Source organism: Momordica charantia (genome assembly GCF_013281855.1).
Source record: "Momordica charantia cultivar OHB3-1 chromosome 10 unlocalized genomic scaffold, Mcharantia_2.0 BLBB01000010.1, whole genome shotgun sequence".
NCBI classification, from domain to species: domain Eukaryota; kingdom Viridiplantae; phylum Streptophyta; class Magnoliopsida; order Cucurbitales; family Cucurbitaceae; genus Momordica; species Momordica charantia.
This window is the reverse complement of record NW_028275158.1, coordinates 266,879-291,561: the sequence shown is the minus strand read 5'-3', so window position 1 is coordinate 291,561 and position 24,683 is coordinate 266,879. Positions and strand designations below refer to the sequence as shown.

The window sequence follows — 24,683 nt, the reverse complement described above, 5'->3', positions numbered from 1 at the left end:
CTGCCATAGAAATGTTTAAGATAATCTCAGTCGTTCCTGCTTCCACTTTGCACTTGTTCTGTGATCAATTTGTTCCTTTTTCTTCCTCCGCCACCCCCCCCCCCCCCCCCCCCCCCCTCCCCTCTTTATGCAGATGACTTGGCATCCATGAACAAGAAACGATCCAACAAAGCAAGTCTCATGAGCCTCTGAAACCATTGGCATGCAAAAAGGTCACCATTTACGGCTTTAAGAGGAAATTCTTCTTCTTCCCTTCCCTGTTTTGCTGCACCATTTTATCCAAGCATCAAAAAGCCTATCTTTTCTCAACCGTTTACGCAGAAGAGGAAAAATCAGTGCGACTTTTCAAAGTGGCCCAATTGACAAAATGACCGTTGATGTTCATTAGTCTATCAAAATCACAGACCCATAATTTCCAATTCGTGGGACCTCCTCAAATTTAATTAAATGTAATATTAGAGATTTGGTGCATTTACAGTCCAATGTGGACAAAGAAAACTTCTGGCATTTTCTCGTGAAGACGAAGCGCCAGGAGCGTTGCAGTTACCCTCACAATTCGCATCCCCCTAAACTAACTCGTCTTCCACTTCTTTCTCTCTCTAAACCCCCCGCTTTCTCTATCTATAAAACTTCTCCCCCATTCTACAGTAACTGATCATTCAGTTCAACTGGGCCTGCTTATTTTCGTTCAAAATTAAATGGGTCTGTGAAATTTTGGAGGAATGAGGCCTGCAACAGGGGAAAATCCGAGCTCAACGCCACCGAAGCTGTCTCTGTTTTCTCTTCCGAGACAGCCACCGGAGCCACCGGGGATGCTGACCCCGCCGCTTCACGCGTCGATTTCTGTGCCGTTTCAGTGGGAGGAGGCGCCGGGGAAGCCGAGGCCGTTCGGAATTATAGAATCATCAAAGCCCAAAAGCGCAAGATCTCTGGATCTGCCGCCGAGGCTGTTCGCCGACGCCAAAGTGGCCCATTTCGCCTCTCCGACGACCGCCGGGGACGATCCCCTTGTGGGCCCACACCTGTCTTCAAGTTTGTCGTTCAGGTTCCCGGACAGTTGGGCGGAGACGGAGACGAGGGAGGGCAAGGATGGCAAATATGTTGGGTCTAGACGGTGGATCAGCTTCAGGAAGAATAAGGAGATTCCGAAGGCGGCGGGCGGTGGCGACGGCGGCGGCCGTGATGTCAGGAGGGGCGACGGAGGCACAAGGGTGAAGATCACGAGGTTTAGGAGTAGAAGAAGCCTTTTTGGAACCTCGACTTCAAAATCGCACTTCATTGTAAGTCTTCAATATCTTTCTTTTCACTATTTCAAATCTCGTTTTTCCTCTTTGACAAAACACACGATAACATTTCTACACGGATCATTTTGGTCTCTGAATTTCAAGTCAAAATTATTTTTGAGGTTGGAAGTTAAATCTTTGTCAAAGAATATCATGTAAGCTCATCAAAATGTAAGACAATTTTAAGTTAATTATCGTTGGATCTAAATGAACTATTCAATATAAAGGAGACATAATTGAAAATTGTAATTAGGATTGATTTAGTCTATAGTTTATACTTTATTGTAATTCAGTAAAACTAAAAGTAGCTTTTCTTTGGGGGTTGTAAATGACGGCAGGCGAGCATTTATGGAAGCTTGAAGCAAGTGATTCCATGGAGACGCAAGCAAGACGATATGAGAAAAGTATCAGAATGATCATATAAAAGCAAAATAGGAATCTTAACCATCGAAATATAAATAATAATATAATTACAAACTTTTTCAAATATGTTATTATAGTTACCTCTCCTTGTTTGTTCTGTTTGTTTACTGGTATAGGCTCCTGTGTAAATATCCTGGCTAATATAATTATACTGCTTATTCTGATTTCTGTCTCTCTCTTCATTTTTCAAGATATCCATTTTAATTTTCAAGTTTAAATACTATTTTTGTCCGTCTACGTTTAGCTTGCACATCTTTTTATTGCTAGCTTCAGCCGCATAAATGAAGGAATATGGTTCCATACCGCACAAGACCTCTCTTCCTACATTAAGGTATTACCATGCCAACGAACTTGCAGAGCTCTCGTACCAAAAAAAGTAATCGATTCGATAAGCCAACATATCTGACACTAATTTTTATTTTTACTTTTTTTTTTTGTAAATAATAGAACAAAAAATCATCAAAGCAAATGGATTAAAGTGGACACTTTAAATAAGAGACCAAAATGAATCAAAATCGAAGATAGAACCTAAACTATATAAACTCAACCATCATCCTGATAAAAGTGAGGATAAAAAATAAAAATGGAGAGAATGATTGCGGGACTAATTCTTTTCATTAAACCATATGCAGCTGCAATTTGAGTATATTGTCCTAATTAATCTACATGTGTGTGTATAACATGCAAAAAGAACAACTATCAGTCAATCTTCTCAATTTTAGTTTCAAAAAGGTGTGTTCTTTTTTGCCTCACTATACAACAAATTAAAGTTAGTGAAGAGTTGCAAAACTATTATTATTGGACCTTCTCTTCTTATAATTTGCCTTGAAACAAGCTTGCCTGAGCCTCTTGGTTCTGTGTGTGAGGTCCATATCTGGCAATTCTTCCACGAGCCTCTTGTGCTCCTCCAACACTTTAATCTCACTTGACAACCCCATCTCCTGCACTTCAAATTGCACTAATAAACAATGACAACCCAAATACATAAATCAAAAGAACACACACAAGGTTAGCTGTTTGATCTCAATATATATACCTTGACATTTTTTATGAGAGAGTTCAAGCTCTTGAGCTTTCTATGGGGCCACCTCATGATATTGAGCTCTCTGCACCTCTTTTTGAGCACTGTCAAACCCACATTCATCTGTTTTGCTGCCTCTGATATTGGGATGTGAAAGTGGTTTTGAATCTCTTCCAAACCCAGCACTGAGCTCTTTGATCTCCTCAATCTCATATTATTCCTCCTCTTCTTCTCATCAACGTCTGATATCCAACTTGAATCACTATTAAACCCTCTTTCAATTTGCTCACGTTGTTGTTGTTGTTCATGCTGCCCTTCCTCATATTCTAATTTTATCATCCTCGCCGGCGGCTTCTCGTCGGCCGTCATGTGTTTGTCCGGCGAGAAAAATTCAGGCGGACTTTGGAGCTCCAACTCCAACTGGGAAAGATTCTCCCAATGGAATGGCAATGAAAGCGAGTCGGCCAAGTCGAAGTCGAATAACCCAACATCCAGAGGAGGAAGCTCTAGTGCTCTGTGGAGTGGAGTACACAAACAAAACTTCAAATTAAGCAAAACCCGATTCATGAAAATGGATTTTAGACGAACCCATAACGTAAAATTTTCATTTTGATTAATGGGCATTTTAATATATTTCTCCCCTGTTTTCTCGAGAAACAAACAGGGTCTCGGTGGGAGAAAATATTGTTGTTATTGTTGTGTTTTTTGGTACTTACTTGTCGAATTGGAAAAGATCTTCGTGATATGGCCATTCGAAATCGAGTGGATTATTGTGGAGTTTGCTGCTAGACTCCATGGCCATGAATACGAAGAATCTATGATCGATAATGGTGGGAACTAGAGAGAGAGTGTACGTGTGAATAAGAGGTTTATTGGAGAGAAACGAAAGAAAAGAGTATAAATAAATAAATGAATTTAGAGGGGGAATTAAGGGGAAGGAGGAGGATTTTAGTAGTTCGTGCAAATGTTTATGGGGAGTTACAATTCCAATGAAAATGGATTAAATATGACATTAAATTGTTGAAACAATTACCAATCAACAAAAAAGGGGGGCTGCGTCAGCATTATCCATTCTTTTTAATTGCTCTCTCTCTCTCTAAACTCCAAACCAACCTGCCCTTTCATGCATATTCGTACCATGCAAATGCTTTGTGAACATGAATTACAAATGCTTTGTGATTTTGGTGAGTTTATACCATACCCTTCGCATAACTCGAATGGTTAAGTGTTATTATTTTTCGTTAATATATGAGTTTCGATAGTCAAAGCATCTTTACTAATAAGTTAGTATCTGTATTCTATAATTAAAAAACTTGTAAATATATCTTCTTCAAATTTGTGTAATTTTCATCCAAAATTTAAGTAGCGCCATATGTAAAAAAAGTGTTCAACTATATCAATTTTCGATTTCTTTAATTGGACTAGGCTCGGCTTTATCATATAATTGATTAGGACTTATTTATAGCGAACATGACATAGTGTCAAATATATATCATCTATCAAAATGTTAAAGGCTTTTGTTGAACTCAAAAAAGATTAATTATAATTTTTTTTTGGACATTACTTAGAACTACTTTGTAAAAATATTAATACATTACCAATAAAAAAGAAAGTAGATTAGATCTACAACCCATATGATAAAATAAAATAAAAATGTTTGTAATATGTATATGATAATTAATAAGCATATAACTCTCATTTTCTTAGGAAATAATGAATTTTTTCTTGGGTTTTGGGCATTGATGCCTACACATTAGGGCATCATAAATTTCCCAATTCACGTGGCTAAGTGGGTTTTAACTTTTAATATTAGAAGCAGAATGAGCACCAAATTCCTTTAAAATGCAACCGAAAACCATAAGATTAATATCTTAAAATCGTGGCTTTGGCTGTTTCACTAAATTTATTTATTGCCAAAGTGTAACTTAATTAATCATTAGTATATTTATGGCATAAAATATCATTAGTACTTTAATTTGGTTAATACAAGCGATGATCCATGCTCTCATTAAATTCACTGCTTACTTACTGCCCCACGTTGGGGCAAATTTAATTAACATTCAAATGTAATTTACGAAGTTAGAAAAGGGTATTCTAAAGTGGCAATGAGAATAGCAACTTATTTAATTTTTTTTAGTAGGAAATTCGAACTCATTCCCTCTTAATTAGAGAAGTTTGGGCCTCTAAAACTTAGAGACATTGTACAAATTATGATCTAAGCTAAACTCGTATAGTCAATATATTACGTTTAATATTTAAGGGATGGTTTTGATAGTGAGATAGTGTGAGGGGCATTTATGAAAATTTATCTTTATATAGCCCATGGGCCATGTTACTCTAGCTGGTAAATGATTTGGGCCTCAAAAACCCATATATGGAGAAGTTCAAAGCCCACGTTGACTCTTGGTCTAGGACATGGGCCGGTTCAGGGACGCGCCTGTGTACGAAACTGGGAATATTCCATCTTCCACGTGGGACCCATCATCACCGCTGATTTCAGTTGTTGGATGCTGGACCCACCACTTCCCTCCAATCGCGGCGCTGATTTTAAATAAATTCCCGACTCAGTCAAAGAATTCAAAAAGTTCAAATTCCTAATTTCCTTCTTTAAATTTTATCAAAAGAGTAACAAATAACGACCCGCTGCTTTGGGAATTTCTAAAATACATCTCACTCGCTGGGGATCGTTCTCCTCGCAGGATCTAGACCGTTGATTTTCGGTACTTATAAGATCATTTTCGTGAACGGTCATGATTCAATGTGATTGTCCAATGGATTGGTCATACATTATTGGGGAGGATTGGAAAGTTGTGGGGTTCGTTTTCCGTTCGTAATGAGTGGAAAAATTGTGATGTTCATATCCACCCACCCACTCACTCAAAATTCCTAATGCATATGAAATTTAATAAAAAGTTTTTAATTTCAAATCTCATACAATTCAAAGACAAAAATAAAAGAACAAAATTTAATTGATTAATTAAAAGAGATAAAGTGATATTTTGAGAAGTTTATGGGTTAACTAAATCATCAGAAATTAAAAACTGGATTAGCTCTCGCGTGGAGATTTGGGACTGACAGTGGGCCCACAATGCAGGCGCCATTATTTATTTGTTTTTATTATTTCATTAATTAATGCAATAAATCCAACGCCAATATCAACCATGGCTGCCTCCCAAGACAAGTGGAGAAATGCAAAGGCAACTTCAATAATTTTTAATAATAGCCAATTTCCAAAAACCTCGTCACTTTGTAAGTAATACTAAAAATTAGACATTTATAGTGACCATCTTTAACCTTCAATTTCCACACATATCATATAGAAGGTTCAAATGATAAAACTCAATTCCAACACAACTTATTTCTCTGGTTTGAATTCGATAGATATTGACTTTTTTTTTTTGAAGAATTTTGTGGGTCTTCTTATCATAGCAAAATTCAAATCAATCATCGTTATTCTTTCTTAGTTGCAAGGTGAGTTTTGGACTATTCTCCAAGAGATTCGCCTAATGAAATCTGATCCTTCATTGTTATTCAATCCCCTTATAAAATAAGAACCGTGATTGTTGATTAAATCAATTAGATTGAGGATATCATTCAACTTGCAAAAGCATTCTCATCAATTCACTTTCTGCATGTGTCAAAATCGTTCAAGCGTGTCAATTTTCTTGTTAATAAAGTTCTTGTTGAAGATACATACTACTCCTTTTTTTTATGTAAGAAACTTACTTCAATGGCTGCAAGGTATCGTTGAGGAAAATTTTGTTTCATGTGCAGTCCAGGTGATAAGTGTTTCTACCTCATCTTATTGTCTAATGCTAGTGAGTAGTGAGCCTTGTCAAAACTATTTTAGAGTATTATGTTATAAATATAGAGAATTCAAACTTACTAACTAATTAAAAAAGATAATAGTATTTGACTACTTAACTATGGTTAATTAGTTTAAACTTCCAACCTTTGTAGACTAAAATTAAAGAGAACAAAGTGTTGATAAGCTGATTTAGTTACAATGGTGACTTGACAAAAGCCCCACAAATCAATCAAGTGGGATTTTCCAATCAAGAGAAAAAAAGACAATGTTTAAATTGTAGGAGAGAGAAAAGGCAAAAGTTTTGATTTGGGAACAGAGGCGCCCTGCACATATAAGGAAGAGAGAATGGTGGGAGGGACCCATCATTCCAAACATACACAAAGTGCCAAGCCAACCATAAGAGGCAATGATGGGAGAGAGAACTAAAATAAAAGGATTTTCATTTCATATACCCAAATCCCCACTTTTGCTTCCAAAAGGCAGGACTTTTCAGCCTCCCGATTTCCTCTCTTTAAAACCCACAATGCTCCTGATTTTCTGCATTCACCGACGTGCTCGCCTTGATGTTTGTCTCTCCCATTTCCTTTCCCATCCAACGCCGACGACCCTCTTTCTATTCCCCTCATTCTGTCCTCCAAAACTTTGCCTCCCGCTTCCTTTTCACGTTTCTTTCCCTATAATATTTTACAGAGGTTTTGTAAATTGTCGTTTTCTCCAGTTGGGTCAAAATCTTTTACCGAACCCAGTTGGTTTTTATGCGAGGTTTTGGCTTCTTTTGGTTCTACTGACTTTGCTTTCACATTTTGAGGCTGAAAAATCAGATGGGTAGTCGGCCACTGTCCGGTTTCTAGTTTCGAGCTCTCAGCTGCACCAGAACAAACTCGACCCAGGAAGATATAGGTACTTCCTCCGACTTTCTTTCTTTTAGCTCTCTTTTTTGGCTATTGTTTGGCTCTGAGAAAATTGAAATGGGAAATCAATTTGGCTTCCCTTCCTGATATAGTATACCCATTTCTTTAACTGAATTCTACGGTGCTATATGGGGTTTTGATGTTCTGGAAGTCTCAGCTTCCATATTGCAAGAGTTTCTCTGCAATTACTTGGAAGGATGCTGAAATTTTTGTAGCTTTTGACGTGTTTAAGGAGTGAGTGAACGTTCGCTTTTAAGCGGGGTGCTTTAAATTTTAATTATTCAGTACGGGTTGAGTCCCGGCGAAGATTCAGACAGAATGAGCTTTTCGAATACATGGAATTCCAACATTTGTTTGTCTGTTTGGTTTTTTCTCCCTCTGTTTGAATTATGGCAAAGCACGACCTGTTTTATGTCGTTGATTGGCTCGAATTTGGTATATGTTTAATCTATGACACAGCGAGTCAACTATTCTTTCATTTATTAAATTGAGGCTTCTTATTACTTGTAACCTGTCAAAGGGAATCCTGTCTCTCTCTCTCACCTGCTAAAGTAAATACTTGTGTTGTCTGTGCTACTTTTCCTACTGGGCAATACTACATAACTTTCAGGACTTTAAGGTTTCTAAAGTTAAGTTTCGAAATTTATTAATGCTCTTCACTGCAAGTGGGAATATTGCTTGATTCAGTGGTTTTCATCTTTTGACAGGCTTCCTTTGCTTGTTTAATTTTTGAATTTTTGAAATTTGATGGTTGCAGGTCTAGTAGTTTGAGCTGCAATTTCTGTTTTCTGGGACTGAAACCAAATCTTGACGATGCCTATCTCACAAGAAACATCCAACTTTGATGAGATTTCTATGAAGCAGAGTTTGATTTTCTCTGATTGTCTCAAGGTACCCGCGACTTTGCTGAAATTATCGAAAAATGGCAAGTCTTCGTCTATTGTTTCACTCCCTTTCTGCATTTGATTTTCAGGATTTGAAGAATCTTAGAGCACAGTTATACTCAGCAGCAGAATATTTTGAACTCTCTTACACAAATGACGACCAAAAACAGATGTGAGTTAGTTTGACTTGATCAAAAGGCTTCCTTCTATTAGTGTTTGTTTATTAGAGAAGTAAAAGGGAAACTGTCATTTTTTATGCAGAGTGGTAGAAACATTGAAAGATTATGCTGTTAAAGCATTTGTGAATACTGTGGATCATTTGGGTTCTGTTACTTTTAAGGTTAATGATATTTTGGATGAAAAGGTGGATGAAGTTTCTGGAACGGAGTTCAGGGTGTCGTGCATTGAACAGGTTAGATCAAGCTTCATTACTGTTTCGAGTGATATTATTCTCTCTTGCAAGTTATTTATTGAAACAAAACCCGATCAAGCCGTTAGAGTTGCACCATAGGATATAGATCCTCTGAAACCTATAGTTCTTAGCAGTAAAGATTTAGAGGAAGGTGATTGATTCTCATTTTCACAAGAGTATATTGGTCACTTTTTATGCACTCGCGGTTTTCACACAGTTCAGCTACTGCTCCTCTGATCACTAGAAACTAGCTATTGTTCTTAAGTATCTCGTCTTTGGAGTTTAAACCAACAATTTTTATCAGTAAATGTTGGGATCTGCTCATGTCTGGAATGTAGTTTAGATGGCACATAAACACAATACTATTCTGATCGCAGTAGTTCTGAAAAAGGGCCTTTGGCTGTGAAGCTAATAATTCGGACACAAATTTCTGATTCAAACACTTTTTTTCCCTGATCAATACATATCATTCTTTACACATAGATTTATAAATTTACCGACATTGTTGTCATCTCTTTGACGTGGTGACTTAGAGGCTGAGAACATGCCAAGAGTATATTGATCACGAAGGACATTCCCAACAATCCCTGGTGATAAACACTCCCAGTTATGACAAGCGTTACATATTGCCAGGTAAGTTTACTCTGTTTTCCCTCCATCCCAGGTCGTTTCTTTTGCTCTCTGGAAAAAGAAAAAAAATTCTCGGGGTCTCATAGTTCATAAAATTTGTTCAGTTGGGGAGACCATGAATGGGGGTACCCGCACTAGATCTAAGTACCAAGGATGCAATCTAGATGATCAGGATGAATGGCACCAATTTAGAAATGGTAAGCTTCTAAATCAACCATTTATTGTGATTTCACTTAGGAAACTTTTCAAATGAAACATCACCACTCATTTTATGTGATTGATTTTCTCTAGCCGTTCGAGCAACTATTAGGGAAACGCCACCATCCATTGTCAGGTAAACAACACATTTTCTTTTGATTTGCAATGAAAATTTCTTACTTGCATTTACATGTTTTCTTTTATTTTGTCTTCGAATTTTTGTCTCATGCAGTAAAGAAAACTCTCTTGCGCCTTCTCAACAACCTTCCCCGTCTCCGCAACCTAGAACATTCTCATTCACGTCTACCATGCCCAAGAAGGAACTAGGTTCATATGCTCTTTCCCCTCCCATTAACTGCTCATGTGTGTGTTTGTGCATTTATATTGATTTTTGAAGTCATACCCCTATGTCTGCTCTCATAAAATGCAAATATGTTTGTTTCAAACCAGATAAACGATCAGTTTCTCCACACCGGTTTCCACTTTTGCGCTCTGGTTCGCTCTCAAGTAGGCCAAAGACACAAAGCTCAAGTCGACCAACTACACCCAACTCAAGTAGGCCGACCACTCCAAGTAATTCCAATGGCCAACGACGGGTGTGTTCCGTGCTCTCCCAACTTTTACTACATTATGAGATGCTCTCCCAACTTTTACTACATTATGAGAAAAATCGCATCACTTTTAATTGCGTCAATCTTTTGCAAAAGTATATAGCTTATGAGTTCCATAACACGTAACTGAGAATTTGCAACACAATTTTATTCTCCTACCAGTATCCTTCGGAACCCAGGAAATCAGCATCTATGCGGATGCCTGCAGAAAGGGATAACAACAAGGATGTCGAACAATATCCTAGCAAAAGTAAACGGCTCCTAAAGGCCTTGCTTAGTCGACGCAAGTCGAAGAAAGACGATATGTTGTATACTTATTTGGATGAATACTAGCACAAGAGTTTCAGGAAAGAAATGAACACCAGGAGGATCAGCTGGCGAATATGAAGGCTTCAAATTCAATTCATTAGAGTCGAGAGATATCACATTGTACTTTCATCAACATTATTGAATTCCATATAGTAGTTTTCCCTTCATCGCATGCTGAAATCATTCTTTCTTCTGTTTCGACTTCAAATTATACTTGTGATACCATCACGTGGGTATGAAGAAGTATCCAATAATTTTGTTTGTAATCAGCGCTGATATTTTTAAAGTGCCCCCTTTATTCTTCAATATGAACATTCCGAAGTCATAGAAGCATCTAAAGCAATTTAATAAATTTCTGCAGCTAAGTCGAATACCTGATTAACCCATTGCCCATTTAGGCTTTGATGATTGGGTGTTGTAAAATCGAAAAAATTGCTAGTATTACAGTAGCGAAAAAATTGTCCGAAAATAACATATCACAAAACAATGTGGCTAAATATAAGGAGTGATATGGTACGACATGAGTCCGGTAATCTTGTTAGACCTCAACATGTTAGAATTAATGGAAAACCTGGACAATTAAGCAACTGGGAGAGTGAAGATCTTCATACTTGTTAAACTGCAAATCATAATAACACAATTACAGATTAGCTGTTGATTAAAATCACAGCTACACTAAGCAAATTATGACACTCTAGATCTTTGAGGAATATAGTAGAGCTGCTATGCTATCACAAGTCCAATCCTTGTCCGAAATCCTCGATTGTTTTTGTGGCAAGAGTAAGCACATCTACAAAAGCACTGAATGATGCACGCAGAAATCTTGCTTCCACTGCTTCAAAGTGTCTACACGAGAAAAATCAGGCAGCCATGAGAATTCCAAAACATGATTGCAGAGAATTATGAATGCGATATTAGGTTTCACAAAATATTGTAATAAGCTATTTTGGCATCTATTCTGTCAAAAGTACATTCTCAACTAGGAACGCAAAGAGCAAAAGAGGATCACACTGAAAGTTTTCCATCAGAAACTGCCATCTCCCTTTTCACCTTGTCTGGCTGCAACTGTATTTAGCACAAAAATCAAATAAGAAACAACTCAAATAAGTCAACTATTTGGATCACATTATGGAGATTGACGTTATTGAGAAGCACCTCTTTATCGACAGCTAGAGCATTATAGACAATCGATGCTTTCTTCTCAGACTCATAATCGACTTCAAAGTCACTGCAGAGAGTAAACCAGATTCGAGTTGAAACTAAAAGAGATGATAAGATAGCTAACAATGAGTTGATGGGCAATTTTTCAATGTATGATCCACCATAATTGTTGACCAGATAGAGAAAGAAGCAACTGCAATGGCCATTTAGGACCAAATAGCAATTGATAGTACTGACATGACCCAAAAACAACATTGACTTCCAGTAACCATAGCAAAATAAGAGACCTTGGGCAAGTCTAAAAGGTCCATTCCATTCCAACAGTTGTGAATTCAGTGGCATATTTGAGGTTTCATTATACTATTATAGTCACAACATGGGCAAGAACATGATGATGATGATCATAGCTTCTGGAAATTGCAGTGAAGCAGCGAAATAACTAAACGGATTGAGCACAAGAAAATATGATAAAGCTAAAGAGGCGAAATTCACCCAAATTTTAAGACGGCGACATTTATGAACAAACTGATTTAAAAGCATGCCATCTATCAAAGGAAAACTTGTAATTTATGCATTTATAGGGTTCGAGAAGAAGACGAGAGAGTAACCATCTGAATTCCCATTTAGCCTCGCCATCTGAAGCGACGGAAGCTGTCGGAGCCATTGCTTCAGTTGTAGGGGAAGAAACACCAGATTTTTCTCTCAAATAACCTAACATTAGAGGCGCGGCCATTTTCAAGGTTCTTTTGTAATTAAAATAAAACATACAATGTAAATTTGACTTTTCATAGCCCTGTGACTATAATGGATTCTCGTTTGGGCTTGGGCCTGAGCCTTTTTTTTTTTTTGCAAAAATAATTTTAGGGCACTCTGGTTAACTAGTCGGACTCTGTGGCCTCTCCATCAGCTTCACGGACTCGGTACGGTCGCCGTCGTCGGAGCACTCTCAGCTTCTCTTGCAAGCATTGCTGTCCGGCTGCAAAGCCGTCGCCGGTGATTCCTTCTCTTCTTTTACTACGGTAACTTTACTCTTTCTTCTCCCTGCCCCATTATTTTGGCATCCATGTACGTCTTTTGAAGTTTGTAGCTCTAAATTTTCCATTTCCTTCTACAGACTCTTTGTAAGATTAGAATGGCTTGTGTACAATATGGTAGAAACGCACTCCGGCAAATTATTAAAGATACTAGGCTTCATACTTCTGATCAAATGATACAGCCGCTGCTATTCAGGAGCCAGGGAGTTAGACATAGGAAATTGGAAGTTATTCTGACAACAGTGAGTATGTGACTTCACTGTTTGTAGTTCTCGTACCTGGCTGTATGTTCTTATAGACGATTAACTGAATGAATCTTACTTTGATGCTTCAAAAGAGCATTGAAAAGCTTGGAAAAGCCGGCGAGACAGTTAAGGTTGCTCCTGGATTCTTTCGGAACCATCTTATGCCCAAATTGCTGGCTGTTCCAAATATCGACAAGTATGCTTATCTGATCAAGGAGCAGCGTAGGGTACTTCTCTGCAACATTGTATTACTTTTGATTGTATTTAGATATGCGTTCGTGCTGTTGTTTTCTTGATTGCAGTGATTATTATTACTTTTTTGTTCCTTCCCAGAGAGGGGGGACTGGGGAGATGAAAGAATGACCTAACCTAACAGGAAACCTTTCTTTCTTTCTTTACATGTATTACAAGCTCAATATGTTAGCTCTCGTTTGATAACCATTTTGTTTTTAGTTTTTTTATTAAGAAAATTAAGCCTTGTATACACTACTTTCACCCATGTATTTCTTTGTTTTACATATACTTTTTTAAAACAATTTCAAATTGTAAGTCAAAATTTTGAAAACTTAAAAAGTAGTTTAAAATTTTTATTTTGTTCTTGAAATTTGACTAAGAGTTCAAATGTGTTTTTTAAGAAAGGTGCAAATATATTAAAGAAATTGTGAGCAAACCAACATAATTTTCAAATTAAAAAACTAAAACAGAATGATTATCAGATGGGGCCTTAATTTTTGATACATTTGCAATTTTTAGGTGCCCACATGACAACACATTTGAGAGTTAGAAATATGCTTCATCTTTCATCTGTCTTTGGGACTTAGTGAAGGATAGGATGATTGATTTTATTCTCTGATTGCTTGGGTTTCATAAGTTGGGTGCATCTCTATAGTAGATTTCATATGTGAATTCAGATACTGTTATTTGGGTTTTGATAATTTTGATTTGTTTGAATTTAGATTTACCAACCAGTTGAGGAAGAGATCGTTAAGGTTGTGACAGTGACAAAGGAGGATAAGATGAAAGAATATGAAAAGGCAGCAAAACGTCTGGATAGTACTCAGCTGGTTTGTAACTCCGTTTTTTATCCATACTTATCTATGTTTTGTTCTTCTCCAGTTTTCAAGTTTTTTTATTCAATTACACTCAGGAACGATTTATTAATTTGATGAGCGGACTTGATATTTGGGCTAGTTATAACAGAGCATTTAGAATATGAAAAACTGGTGCACTAAAAGATTTAGTTAGTGTCTGAAGTTGCCTTCGAAGGATCGGAAAATTTTGGATAACTATGATATTCATCCAAATGGATGTATTTATTAGTTACATTTGATGTTTGACACTTTTGTAGGTGTTAAGAAGGTTAATTGACAAGGAAAAGTTCCGTGCTCGTGCTACAAAAGATGAGCCCTTAGCATTGCAATCTTCTGTGACAGTAGATGATCTTGTTGCTGAGGTAGGCTTTGTTCAATACATGTGAACTTCTTGAAATGAGAATTTAGATGACTGCTTACTTATTCCTTGCAAATGTGAATGGAACTAGGTGACCTTGTCGGTGAGGTAGGCTTTAATTGATGCTTTTCTTTTCCCCCCTTCCCCTTTAGAAAATAACCTAATAGTAAATAGCTAGTTCCTTTTTCATGTTGGATAACTTTTTCCATACAGATAATAGATTTTTTTTAAACTCTTGGGAACATGCTTAACTGATGAATCATTATGTTCTTTTGTGAGCTTTGGATTTCAGATTGCTGATATTCTATCGGGTCTTATAATTTGCCTGAGTTTTATTTAGGGTTTTTTTTCCCCTCTCAATATTTGGGGTGTGGTTTTATTGTGGGGGTGAGGGAAAGCTTGAGAATATAGTAATGTGAAACATGGGAATAGGATGAAGATGATTTTTGCTAGGAAGAATTCTTGTTTGCAAATTGTAAGCTAGGAAAGAAGTTGGACTTAGATTAAACATTTTGGATTGGATGCAAGACTTCGGGATGGGATGGGTGACTACTAATTTTCAGTCTCTTATCCACGGATACCTCTTTTTTCTTTTCTAAATACAAACCTACACATTTTTTTCTTTTCCGGCGTAGGTGGCACGGCAGCTTTCTGTTCAAATTACGCCCGAAAATCTACATTTACCATCCCCCCTGTCAACATGTGGTGAATATGAAGTCCCACTGCGCTTTCCAAAGTCAATCCCGTTGCCCGAAGGAAAAATCTACTGGATCCTCAAAGTTAAAGTCCGTAGTAAATAAAAAGTGGTAAAACAGCTTACTCTTGCATTCTGGTGCCTATGGTTTTGGTTTCTTTAGATCGCTCGGCCTCTAGTTATAATGAGGGACAACATTATTTCTTGTCCTCAACCAACATTATTTTTTACCTTAAAGTTGGCTGTTTGTTGGTTCCTCAATTATTGAATTGAAGCTCTTTGCTAAACAATATAATGGATTCAAACTATGGGATAAATGAATCAAATGCTTAACGGCCATGACGGGAGAAACATGAGATTCTGTGCATACCTGAATTATTTAACTTGTTCTCTATGCATCCTTAAATTATCTCCTTTTCTCTGTACATGTGTTAAAGCTCTAATACTCAATACTGATGAGCAGTAATTGAGTTTGGGGCTCCATTCTTTGCATTTGGGATCTTGAACTTAGGATCTCAAAGGGTTTCAAATTATTAATAAATAAAAATGCATATCATTTGTTGTACATTTGATTATTGATTCAAATATTTTTAGAAATTGACCATGAAATTCTATTTTTTCATCTTAGGGGCGAGTTTAGAATGACTTTTCAAAGGGTAGAAAATGCTTTTAGTCCATCAAAAGCACTTTTCAAAATATTCATGGTTTCGGTTACATACTTTTCTAAATACATTTGATTTGGTTAAAATGAAGTTGCTAATATTTGAAGGGTAATGTACAAATAGGAACTTCTGAATGATAACAATTTAATTCAACCTTCTAAAAGGAGTAAAGTATTTTGATGAAAACAGAACTCTCAACATTTACTTGATTTTCTCTCATAAATAAAAATGAAAACACTTTTAACGTGGCACTAAAATTGTTTAAGAAATTAATGAGAATCACAAACTCTAATCAGAATATCTGGCCATTATTTACAGACATATTTATTCATTAAAAAATGTAAAAGGTATTTCTTTCCGTTAGATTTTTAACTTATAATTGAAGACTTGTAAATTGTAAAAAGGTAGGTCTATAATATAACAGTAGCCCATTCCATGTTACTGTTAATTCTAATTTCTTCGGTAATAATTTTTAAGTTTGATTACTAACTCTATAGTTCAACTAAGTCAAATTTTCGACTGAAAGGTTAGTGTGGTTATCAAGAAGAATTTGATTTCTTTCCTATTTGAAAAGAGGTTTTAACATCTTTTGTTATTTTACTTCGTTTCAATAAATTTACATTACTTACCGCTATAATTAATAATTATATTTAAATTTGAAAAACAACAATGAAAAGTTTCATCACATAGTTCTAAATTAATATTGGAGATAGTAGTGATATATGTCTTAATCAATTGAAAAACGTTAGTTTTGACAACTTATAATGTTAATATTAGGATGAAACTCTTCAAAATATGTAGCAACTAATACTAGGAAATGCTTCTTAATAAGTTACTTCCTAATCATAGTATATTAATTATTCAATTTCAATTCCCTCAGTCTTCCAACTGGTTACTTAGATTAGATTAGGCCTGTGTGAGACTAAAACAAAACTTTTCTTTATCAATATATAACACATGATTTTTAATGAGAATTGGAAGTTATTAGATATAATAATTAATTGGTTTTTTTTTTGAAAAGATAATTAATTGGTATTCAATGATTAATACAATATTAAAATTATTAGGAAAATATTAGAAATATTATTAGGATTATTCCTACAAATTAAGAGTTAAACTGCATCCTTTTATCCACTGTGATTAAGAATCAAGATGAAACAAAAGCAAGAGGGGAGGTTGAAAATGAAATAACGGCGTCGTTTTGGATGGCAGCTGGACTGAACATCTTACATCACAGGTTAGAGAAGTAAAGGAAGTAAACTCCGGAAGTGGTGAAGCAGATGGATTCGTATTTGCATCAGTTCCTCTTCAATTCCTCTTCTTCTTCTTCTTCCCCTGTTCCTTCTTCTTCTTCTGGGGTTTTTAATTGCAAAAGTTTCCCCGGACTTTCGTTGGAAACAAGCAGAAAGACAGAATCGAAGGAACGGAGTTTGTCCTAAGGTTTTTGGAACAGAGGAATCTAACCTACTTACGAGTTACAGATATTGGACCCCTTTACTCCAGCAGATTGTAACAAAACTGGAAAATCAAAGCCATTGACATCGAATTTCTATGACTGTAATAGCTTGGCATTGAAAACAACTGAACCGGGGGGTAAGCATTATTTTTCCAATCCAAAACCCTAACATTTGAGATGGAGAAGTCTAGATCTAAGAGAAACTACTACTATGACCACCAAGACTATGATTCGGAGGCGATGGGTAGAACCAGACCTCGTTACAACAATCACTACGCCAATAATAACTATCGTCACCGTGGAAGTGCAGCCCGGCCGTCTAAACCTCAAGACCAATCTCTTATGGTGACCACGACTTACAGGATTCTCTGTCACGACGCCAAGGCCGGGGGAGTTATCGGCAAATCCGGTAGCATCATTAAGTCCATTAGGCAGCACACCGGCGCGTGGATCAACGTGCATGAGCTAGCTCCGGGCGATGAGGAGAGAATAATTGAAATATCGGACACCCGGCGGCGGGACCCGGAAGGCCGGATTCCGCCGTTCTCTCCGGCGCAAGAAGCACTTTTCTTGATTCATGATAGGATTCTTGAGAGTGACATGAGTCCTGGGTTTAACGGAATGGGGTATGGTGCTGAGGACGAGGATGATGATTACGGTGGGGTTAGGGGAGGAGCTGGCGGTGGTGGTGGCGGTGGCCGTGTAGCAACAAGGCTTGTCGTGTCAAGAATGCACGTCGGTTGTTTGCTAGGGAAGGGAGGAAAGATAATCGAGCAAATGAGGATGGAAACCAAGACCCAGATAAGGATTCTACCTAGAGATCACAATTTGCCTCGTTGCATTTCAATGTCGGAGGAGATTGTTCAGGTTTAGTTTAAGAACACTTCAGTATCCTGAAATAATTTCCCCTTTCTTGTTGCTGTAGTAATTTAAAAAATATTGAGCTTTGAATTCTTTTCGATCAAATCTTACTAGTCTACCTCTTCCTAAGTCTGCATGATTCTACTCGTGCCGGGTCAGGTTTAAAGGAAGCTAATTTACTTTTGGAATGCTTAATCAAAGTTGCTAATTGGGTGCTGAAAACATGTTAGAACGTTTAATAAGACATTGTTCGAAATGGTATCTATTAGAAGCTTAATAATGCGGTTACAGGTTCTTTGAATCTGCTACCGCTGTCTTTGCTTCACTAGCTATTTAAGAAACTAAAAGAGTTCGACCAGAAATCATTTTTTTTTTTAACATAACACCTTTGTTTGTTACTGCACATCTTACTCGATGGGTGAGTGTAGAAAAGCTAGTCATGTTATCAGGAAGTTTTCTGTGGGGATATCACATCTATCTTGCATATTACATTGTTCGGCCTTTCATATGCTGATTCTTGAGTTGACTGTTGAACCAACTTATTCCGTTACTAATTTTACCTGTCTTCTGAACTTGTTAAACATACAGAAAAGATATAACAGACACTCAGTATCATTTTGTTGATCTTTGCTCATATTAGCATAAATTCTACTATTCTGCAGATTGGAGGTTCAAAAGCTGTCTTGAAATAAATTATGTAAGATTGGTGTGATAATCTAACGGGTGTGCATTGGGGTTCCAATTTTTGGAGCCAAGTTAGATCCCTCATCTATCTATGGTTGCTACCTAATCAGGCTTTAGTTAACTTAATCATGAGCACTGTATTGATGCAAAATGAATTAAGGAAATGGATATGGTGACATGAACAATTGTATTTCTATTGTAAGTTTTCATGACTTCATATTCCATTTGTCGAGTTATGAAGAATATCTAAGTATTAATTGGTTTTCCTATTGGGTTTTTAACCCTCTGTAGATTGTTGGTGATGCAAATGCTGTGAAGAATGCTATAGCTATCGTTTCATCACGCTTGAGAGAGAGTCAGCATCGTGATCGTAGTCATTTACATGGACGTCTGCATTCACCGGAACGTGGTTTCCCTCCTGATGATGATTATGTTCCAAATATAAGCAATACAGGGCGACGGTTATCAATGGATGGACGAACATTTAGATCACGTGCTTCTAATGCAAGAGGCAATGACTATTCCAACCGTCAATCTAGTTTTTCAATAGAGCCTGGGGCCCCTCCTGTTAGTGACAATGTGATGCCCTTTTACGGGGAGGACCTTGTATTTAGAATATTATGCCCAATTGACAAAGTTGATAGTGTTATTGGAGAGTCTGAAGGAATTATAGAATTACTACGGAATGAAGTTGGTGTGGATATCAAGGTTTCCGACCCTGTAACTGGTTCAAACGAACGGATTCTTACCATTTCCTCGGAGGAGGTACTTCAACCCTTTTTTCTTCCTTAATAGATACTATACACCATGATTTACTGTTTCCAAAGGACAAATCACTTGAGTATGCCTTTCCCTTGCCGAAGATATATTGGGAGTTATATAAACACTCATCAAACTGACTTCAAAAGTTATGTTTTCCATTTATTATATTAATATTTCTTTGTTTAACTTTCTGATTGGCCAATTTGAGTTCTTAGGGTCCAGACGATGAGCTCTTTCCAGCACAGGAAGCTTTGTTACACATCCAAACTCACATTGTTGATCTCATTCCTGATAAGGATAACGTTGTAACTACTAGGTTGCTTGTCCCATCAAGTGATATTGTATGTTTGGAGGGAAGAGATGGATCATTGTTAGAGATGAAGAGATTAACTGGTGCAAATATACAAATTGTGCCAAGAGAAGAACTTCCTGTGTTTGTATCAGGGGCTGATGAACTCATACAGGTCTGTCATTGAACTTTAAATTGATCGGGAGTTCCTAGATTCTATCAAAAATGCTTAATGTAACTTAGTTTTTGTGACTTCTTGTAGAAGACTTGTCTTAAATCAGCTCCCGAGTACGGTCCTGGACTGTAAAAGTTTACGGTCTTTGAACCACTAAATACTCATATCATTCATATTATAAGTTGAAAATGCAGTTAACGAATTGTCAGATCATTAGAAACTATAGATCTTTTCCGAATTCTGATGCATATTGTCAAACCCAACTCCCCTATGCCCTGCAAAAAAAAAAAAAAAGTCTGGTTTATTATACTTGGGATCATAAATAGTCATTTGGTTTTTGAGTTAGAATAGTAAAACAAGTAAGGATCCATATTGCTGTGCTGGACGAGATGATTTGCTTTTAGAATTCCTAATTCCCTTACTGCAATGTTTGCAGATCGTAGGGGACATAAAAGCAGCTAGAGATGCACTTGTTGAGTTAACATCAAGATTACGGAGTTACCTTTATAAGGAGCCCTTCCAAAAAGATACAAGTCCTCCAGTCAGTTTAGGACTTGAGGAATCATCTTCAAATAATAATGTTGCAGCTCGTGAAGTTCATAGCGGAATTGATCCTTCTAGCACAGCCTATCAAAATGTGCAACCTTTTGGAACAGCACAACTGCTAAAGGTTACTTGTTTTCTTATCTTTATTCTTCTCTCTGGACGAGGGTCTTTTTTCTTTTCAAAATGGCCTCTTGTCAGACATTTTGAGTGGAGGTACTTCCTTTTTTTGGATGCGAAACTATGAGAGTGAGGTGCTTCTCCATAAAATACCTTTTTTAGGACAATGTAGTAAAAGATCCAACCAAAATTTGAAACATTCATGTAAAATCCCTTGAAGCAGCACTTGCAATTTTTAAAAATCCAACTGCCAAATGGTGTTTTGGTAGTCATGTGGTGGTTCAAGTCCCGATCTGGTGCAAATGAAAACGTCAGAGGTTCTCTTGTTTTTTGTGTCCAAAGGAAAGAAAATAATGTACTGTCCAGCCTAGGTGCACATTGTAGAAGTAACTTTTTCTTCAAATACATGAGTTTTATACGTTTCTTTCACATTATTATTTTGAAGTATTTGTAGCTTTGGCTAAATTATCTTGCTTTATTAATGTACACCTCTACTGAGACTTCAGTATTGCACCAAAATGACTCGTACTATCATTTGCAGGAAACTGGAGGATCGAGCAATGAAACTAGTAAGCAGAATGAAAATGACCGACGGGAAGATCTGCCTAGTGGGTTAAATAGGTATAACTTCAGCACTCTCATACTGGTTTCTCACCCCTTCGCAATTCTTTTGTAACAGTATGACGTTTTATTAGTTACAAATTATTCCATTGTCTTTTCCATGCTTCTCTTAGTTCCATTCCACTTCTCTTATAACTTAGATCCAATGGCTGTTCACTGTAACATATAAGTTTTCACATTTCTGTTAGGATACCTGTGCCGCTTGTTACTCGTAGTACACTTGAAGTTGTGATACCAGAGCCTGCCGTTCCGAAGCTTATAACAAAATCAAAAAACAAGCTTGCCCAGATCAGTGAGGTGGCATTAGTGAAATCTTGTGATAACCCTTGTGTAATATATTAAGAAACTTCCTTCATTGCGACGTTTTATTTTTAACAGTTGTCTGGAGCCAATGTTACGCTGGTAGAAGACAGACCAGATGTAACACAGAAGATAATTCAAATATCAGGTACACCAGAGCAGGCTGAGAGAGCCCAGAGCTTGTTGCAAGGCTTTATTTTGAGCAGTGAGTCTCTCCCACTAACCCATTTTGATTTTCTGTTACATTTCTAAGTTCATATTACTTTTTTTGCTCTGTATTTATTTGTTTATTCAACTGTTTTTGCAGTGCAAGAAGACGGCCCCTAAGTTTTGGCCCTTTGGTTTTAGTTTACCCCAAAATTAAGCTGCCCATAAAAGGATTGCCCCATCAGTCATCAGGTGTACGTGTATATCGCGGGGCTGTTGCTTCTAGACTCGGAATTGTGTCTCTTTTCAGCTGTGTTTCTGGAAGAGCTATGGGGGAAGAAAGAGCAAATTAACCATTGCCATGTAAATTTGGAATGTACAAGCGTTTCCATTCTTCAAAATCTCTCCTTTTTTCTTCTTTTTGTTGTTTCAGTAGGAAAGCAATTTCGGTATTATTCATCTCCGTAGTTATTGGAATCCGATTTTAAGCATGTCTTAGTTTTTGGGGTCCCCCCAATGGATACCATAATTATATGTACCTTAGTTTATTACCATAAAGAAAAAGGTTTTGATCTATGTCCATTTAATTTTGAAATTTTAAATTCTTTTTATGTATCTTTTTGTCATTGATAACGTTAATTGATTTTGATATTACTGGATAAACAAATTACAGCTAGTTTAGAACATGCTAAAACACTAGCTAGGTTGTATATATTTATTTATACAAAAAAAAAATCTAGTAATTGAACGAGAAATAAATTCTTTTGCAAGGAGGATGTTTGATTTAATTTTATGAAAAACATGCTCTCAATAATACAGTTTCTAAATTGTCAGAAAAAGTAAAAAATGAAATTAGGGTTAAGACATACTTAATAATTTGAGAGGACATTTTTCTTTAACTTATTGGGGAGGAAGGTCATTTATCCAAAAATAGTACGTTCGGGACAGTCTCGTCCGTAACAAATGTAGATATCATCCGAAACTGAAAGTGAAGATAGCACAGCGATGCGATGAGTACTCCAATCCCAACACTATCCTTTGTTTCTTCACCTGTAACTGTAATGGCTCTCTCTTTCCCCCTCTCACATTCCTTCTCCGGAAAATAAACTTGATCATGTAAACTTGTTTGCCGTTTTTCTTTTTCCGTTGTTGCAGAGGATAGAGGCGAGGGCGGGAATTTCTCATACCTTTAACTTTCCTCCGCGGTCGAAGGTTAAGATTTGAGATGTTCTTTCAACTACAAGGTTAACAATGTTCTCTCTGCCCCTCATTGTTCATGTTTTCTTGTTTAAGTTTTCAGGTGGTCGCCAGAAAGCAAAGAATTGATGAAGGTGGTGGTCGGCGAGTGTGGCGCCGAAGAAAATTGGTACGCATAACATGTCTATTCTCTCTCAAGTCTTAATTTCATCCTCGCCCACTATCTCTGATCTCATTTGTCTCACATGTTTTGTCACTCACCTAATCTGGAGGGGAGTTTTTTTCCCTCAACCGATTGAAGTTTGAGACTAGAAAATCGTTGGGAAAAGGGCGGATAAATTGGTCACAGTTCTAGGAATAAAGATTTTGGGTGGTAGAAGACTACAAGAGCGAGCATCTTTAGAAAACTGTAGGAGTCTAACCCATTATTGGCGCTTCACTCCCAGTGAAAAACAAATGGAAGCATCGGTATGTGCTGAATTCCCCTAAATGCATTTAAGAAACCAAGCAACTGAAGAAACTAACAAAACTGAAAGGAATCAAATTTGTTTGCGGATGAGTATTGTGACTGCCTGGAGCATTGGGAGCAGGACTATTCCTCTTGTTTGTAGTCTTTTCTCCTTCTTTTGTGGGAGAGTTGAGTAAGAATGTGAAATTTTGTCGATGCCTTCCTGTGGTAAGTGTTTCTTTGGTATTGATATTGTTTGTTAACTACAGCTGTAACAGAGATGAGTGAACTTTGGAAAAGGAAATTTACGCTACTTGGTGCTTTTTGCAGTAAATATTGGAGATGTTTGCCTTAATACTGACATGCTTGTTACTGCTTTTGTTCTTTTCTTTAATGCAACCAAATACATGTATGTGTCATAAAGCTAATGTAGGTTTGGGTGGAAATTTGAGAAGCAAGGAGATATCGAGATGATTACTCACCTCTAATTAGGCTTTTGAACTCTTGTACGAGAATGTGAGTTACATAATCTGGTATGGATAGAAAGGTGTAACAGCTTAGAGTTTGTTGAATCAAATAGAATACAGAGAGTGTTGTTGCAGATGAGGGCTATAAATATCTTAATGTAATTTAATGGAGGTCGGTTTTGTGGAGCCTGAGATCTTTTTGAATTGCGCCCAAAATATTTATTTTCTGAAACAGAACAACTTGGCTGAGGATTTGTCAGGGTATTTGATCGTCATCTTGATTTTTGATAGATACTTCTCTATGTCGTTCTCATTAGCATTGAAACTTTCAATTTGGTTCCTTATTTAGATGAAGAAGGATGATATGTCGCACTACAAGATGGATCGAATCCCATTCCTTGAAGAACAGGTGAGAAAGGTAAAGGAACAGGGGAAGCTTGTTACAATGGACATCGAAAGACTACTATTATCAGAGGATAACCGCTTCGACTTTGTGAATGAGGTTGCCGCTGAGGCTAAGGAATATGTAGAGAGCAACCGTGACGAATATGGGGGTTCCAAGAAAGCTATTCTTCATGTTCTCAGCAACCGAGTGAATGATGCTGGGTTTTATCGGCCAGATGCGTATGCAGAAGAAGACCCGTTCAAACCCGGACCTCATTATCTGAAAGAAGAATTTAATTGAAATTCACGAAATACATTTTCTTATACAAAGACTGTCAATGTATTAATCTACAATGTTTTCCCAGTTTTTTAATGTTCGCTTAAGGTGTTTCACTTCTGATTGAGAATCCTGCTTCAGTACCTCAAAAAAGTTCTTAAATTCATGTTCAGGCGATGTAAAAAGAGATGAATTAATTTCATTATTTTGGATAACT

At 37.0% G+C, this 24,683-nt stretch overlaps 7 protein-coding genes across 8 annotated transcripts; 5 read left to right on the top strand and 2 right to left on the bottom strand.

Moving 5' to 3' along the window:
- The first annotated feature begins 162 nt into the window (after positions 1-162).
- On the top strand, positions 163-1,874 carry LOC111011651 (uncharacterized protein At4g00950-like). Its single transcript, XM_088118819.1, has 2 exons — positions 163-1,280; positions 1,622-1,874. Exons 1-2 carry the CDS (start codon positions 723-725, stop codon positions 1,697-1,699), a joined length of 636 nt encoding a protein of 211 aa, XP_087974945.1. The 5' UTR covers positions 163-722; the 3' UTR covers positions 1,700-1,874.
- A 602-nt stretch (positions 1,875-2,476) lies between these two features.
- On the bottom strand, positions 2,477-3,529 carry RKD4 (RWP-RK domain-containing protein). The gene is made up of 3 exons (XM_022285451.1): positions 3,444-3,529; positions 2,743-3,241; positions 2,477-2,647 (listed from the first exon to the last, which is right to left on the bottom strand). The coding sequence occupies exons 1-3, from the start codon at positions 3,527-3,529 to the stop codon at positions 2,477-2,479; spliced, it is 756 nt and encodes a 251-aa protein (XP_022141143.1).
- Positions 3,530-7,021: 3,492 nt separating this feature from the next.
- Positions 7,022-10,796, top strand: LOC111011563 (protein ABIL2). 2 transcript variants are annotated; one of them, XM_022285385.2, is made up of 10 exons: positions 7,022-7,435; positions 8,204-8,337; positions 8,420-8,502; positions 8,592-8,742; positions 9,276-9,375; positions 9,477-9,569; positions 9,664-9,706; positions 9,803-9,897; positions 10,021-10,166; positions 10,344-10,796. In XM_022285385.2, exons 2-10 carry the CDS (start codon positions 8,260-8,262, stop codon positions 10,512-10,514), a joined length of 960 nt encoding a protein of 319 aa, XP_022141077.1. In that variant the 5' UTR covers positions 7,022-7,435; positions 8,204-8,259; the 3' UTR covers positions 10,515-10,796. The 2 variants fall into 2 exon arrangements, with proteins under 2 accessions (XP_022141077.1, XP_022141078.1); XM_022285386.2 differs by lacking the exon at positions 7,022-7,435 and adding an exon at positions 7,545-7,680.
- A 273-nt stretch (positions 10,797-11,069) lies between these two features.
- Positions 11,070-12,417, bottom strand: LOC111011564 (transcription factor). Its single transcript, XM_022285387.2, has 4 exons — positions 12,260-12,417; positions 11,646-11,718; positions 11,500-11,555; positions 11,070-11,336 (listed from the first exon to the last, which is right to left on the bottom strand). The coding sequence occupies exons 1-4, from the start codon at positions 12,415-12,417 to the stop codon at positions 11,222-11,224; spliced, it is 402 nt and encodes a 133-aa protein (XP_022141079.2). The 3' UTR covers positions 11,070-11,221.
- A 101-nt stretch (positions 12,418-12,518) lies between these two features.
- On the top strand, positions 12,519-15,440 carry LOC111011756 (Ribosomal protein L9/RNase H1). The gene is made up of 6 exons (XM_022285647.2): positions 12,519-12,670; positions 12,766-12,927; positions 13,023-13,157; positions 13,887-13,994; positions 14,279-14,383; positions 15,015-15,440. The coding sequence occupies exons 2-6, from the start codon at positions 12,784-12,786 to the stop codon at positions 15,177-15,179; spliced, it is 657 nt and encodes a 218-aa protein (XP_022141339.1). The 5' UTR covers positions 12,519-12,670; positions 12,766-12,783; the 3' UTR covers positions 15,180-15,440.
- Positions 15,441-16,933: 1,493 nt separating this feature from the next.
- RCF3 (RNA-binding KH domain-containing protein) lies at positions 16,934-22,269 on the top strand. Its single transcript, XM_022285324.2, has 8 exons — positions 16,934-18,058; positions 19,028-19,501; positions 19,714-19,962; positions 20,399-20,632; positions 21,167-21,246; positions 21,435-21,543; positions 21,625-21,751; positions 21,854-22,269. The coding sequence occupies exons 1-8, from the start codon at positions 17,369-17,371 to the stop codon at positions 21,871-21,873; spliced, it is 1,983 nt and encodes a 660-aa protein (XP_022141016.1). The 5' UTR covers positions 16,934-17,368; the 3' UTR covers positions 21,874-22,269.
- A 324-nt stretch (positions 22,270-22,593) lies between these two features.
- Positions 22,594-24,586, top strand: PTAC7 (plastid transcriptionally active7). The gene is made up of 4 exons (XM_022285326.2): positions 22,594-22,751; positions 22,849-22,905; positions 22,994-23,059; positions 24,155-24,586. Exons 1-4 carry the CDS (start codon positions 22,704-22,706, stop codon positions 24,488-24,490), a joined length of 507 nt encoding a protein of 168 aa, XP_022141018.1. The 5' UTR covers positions 22,594-22,703; the 3' UTR covers positions 24,491-24,586.
- Positions 24,587-24,683: the final 97 nt, after the last annotated feature.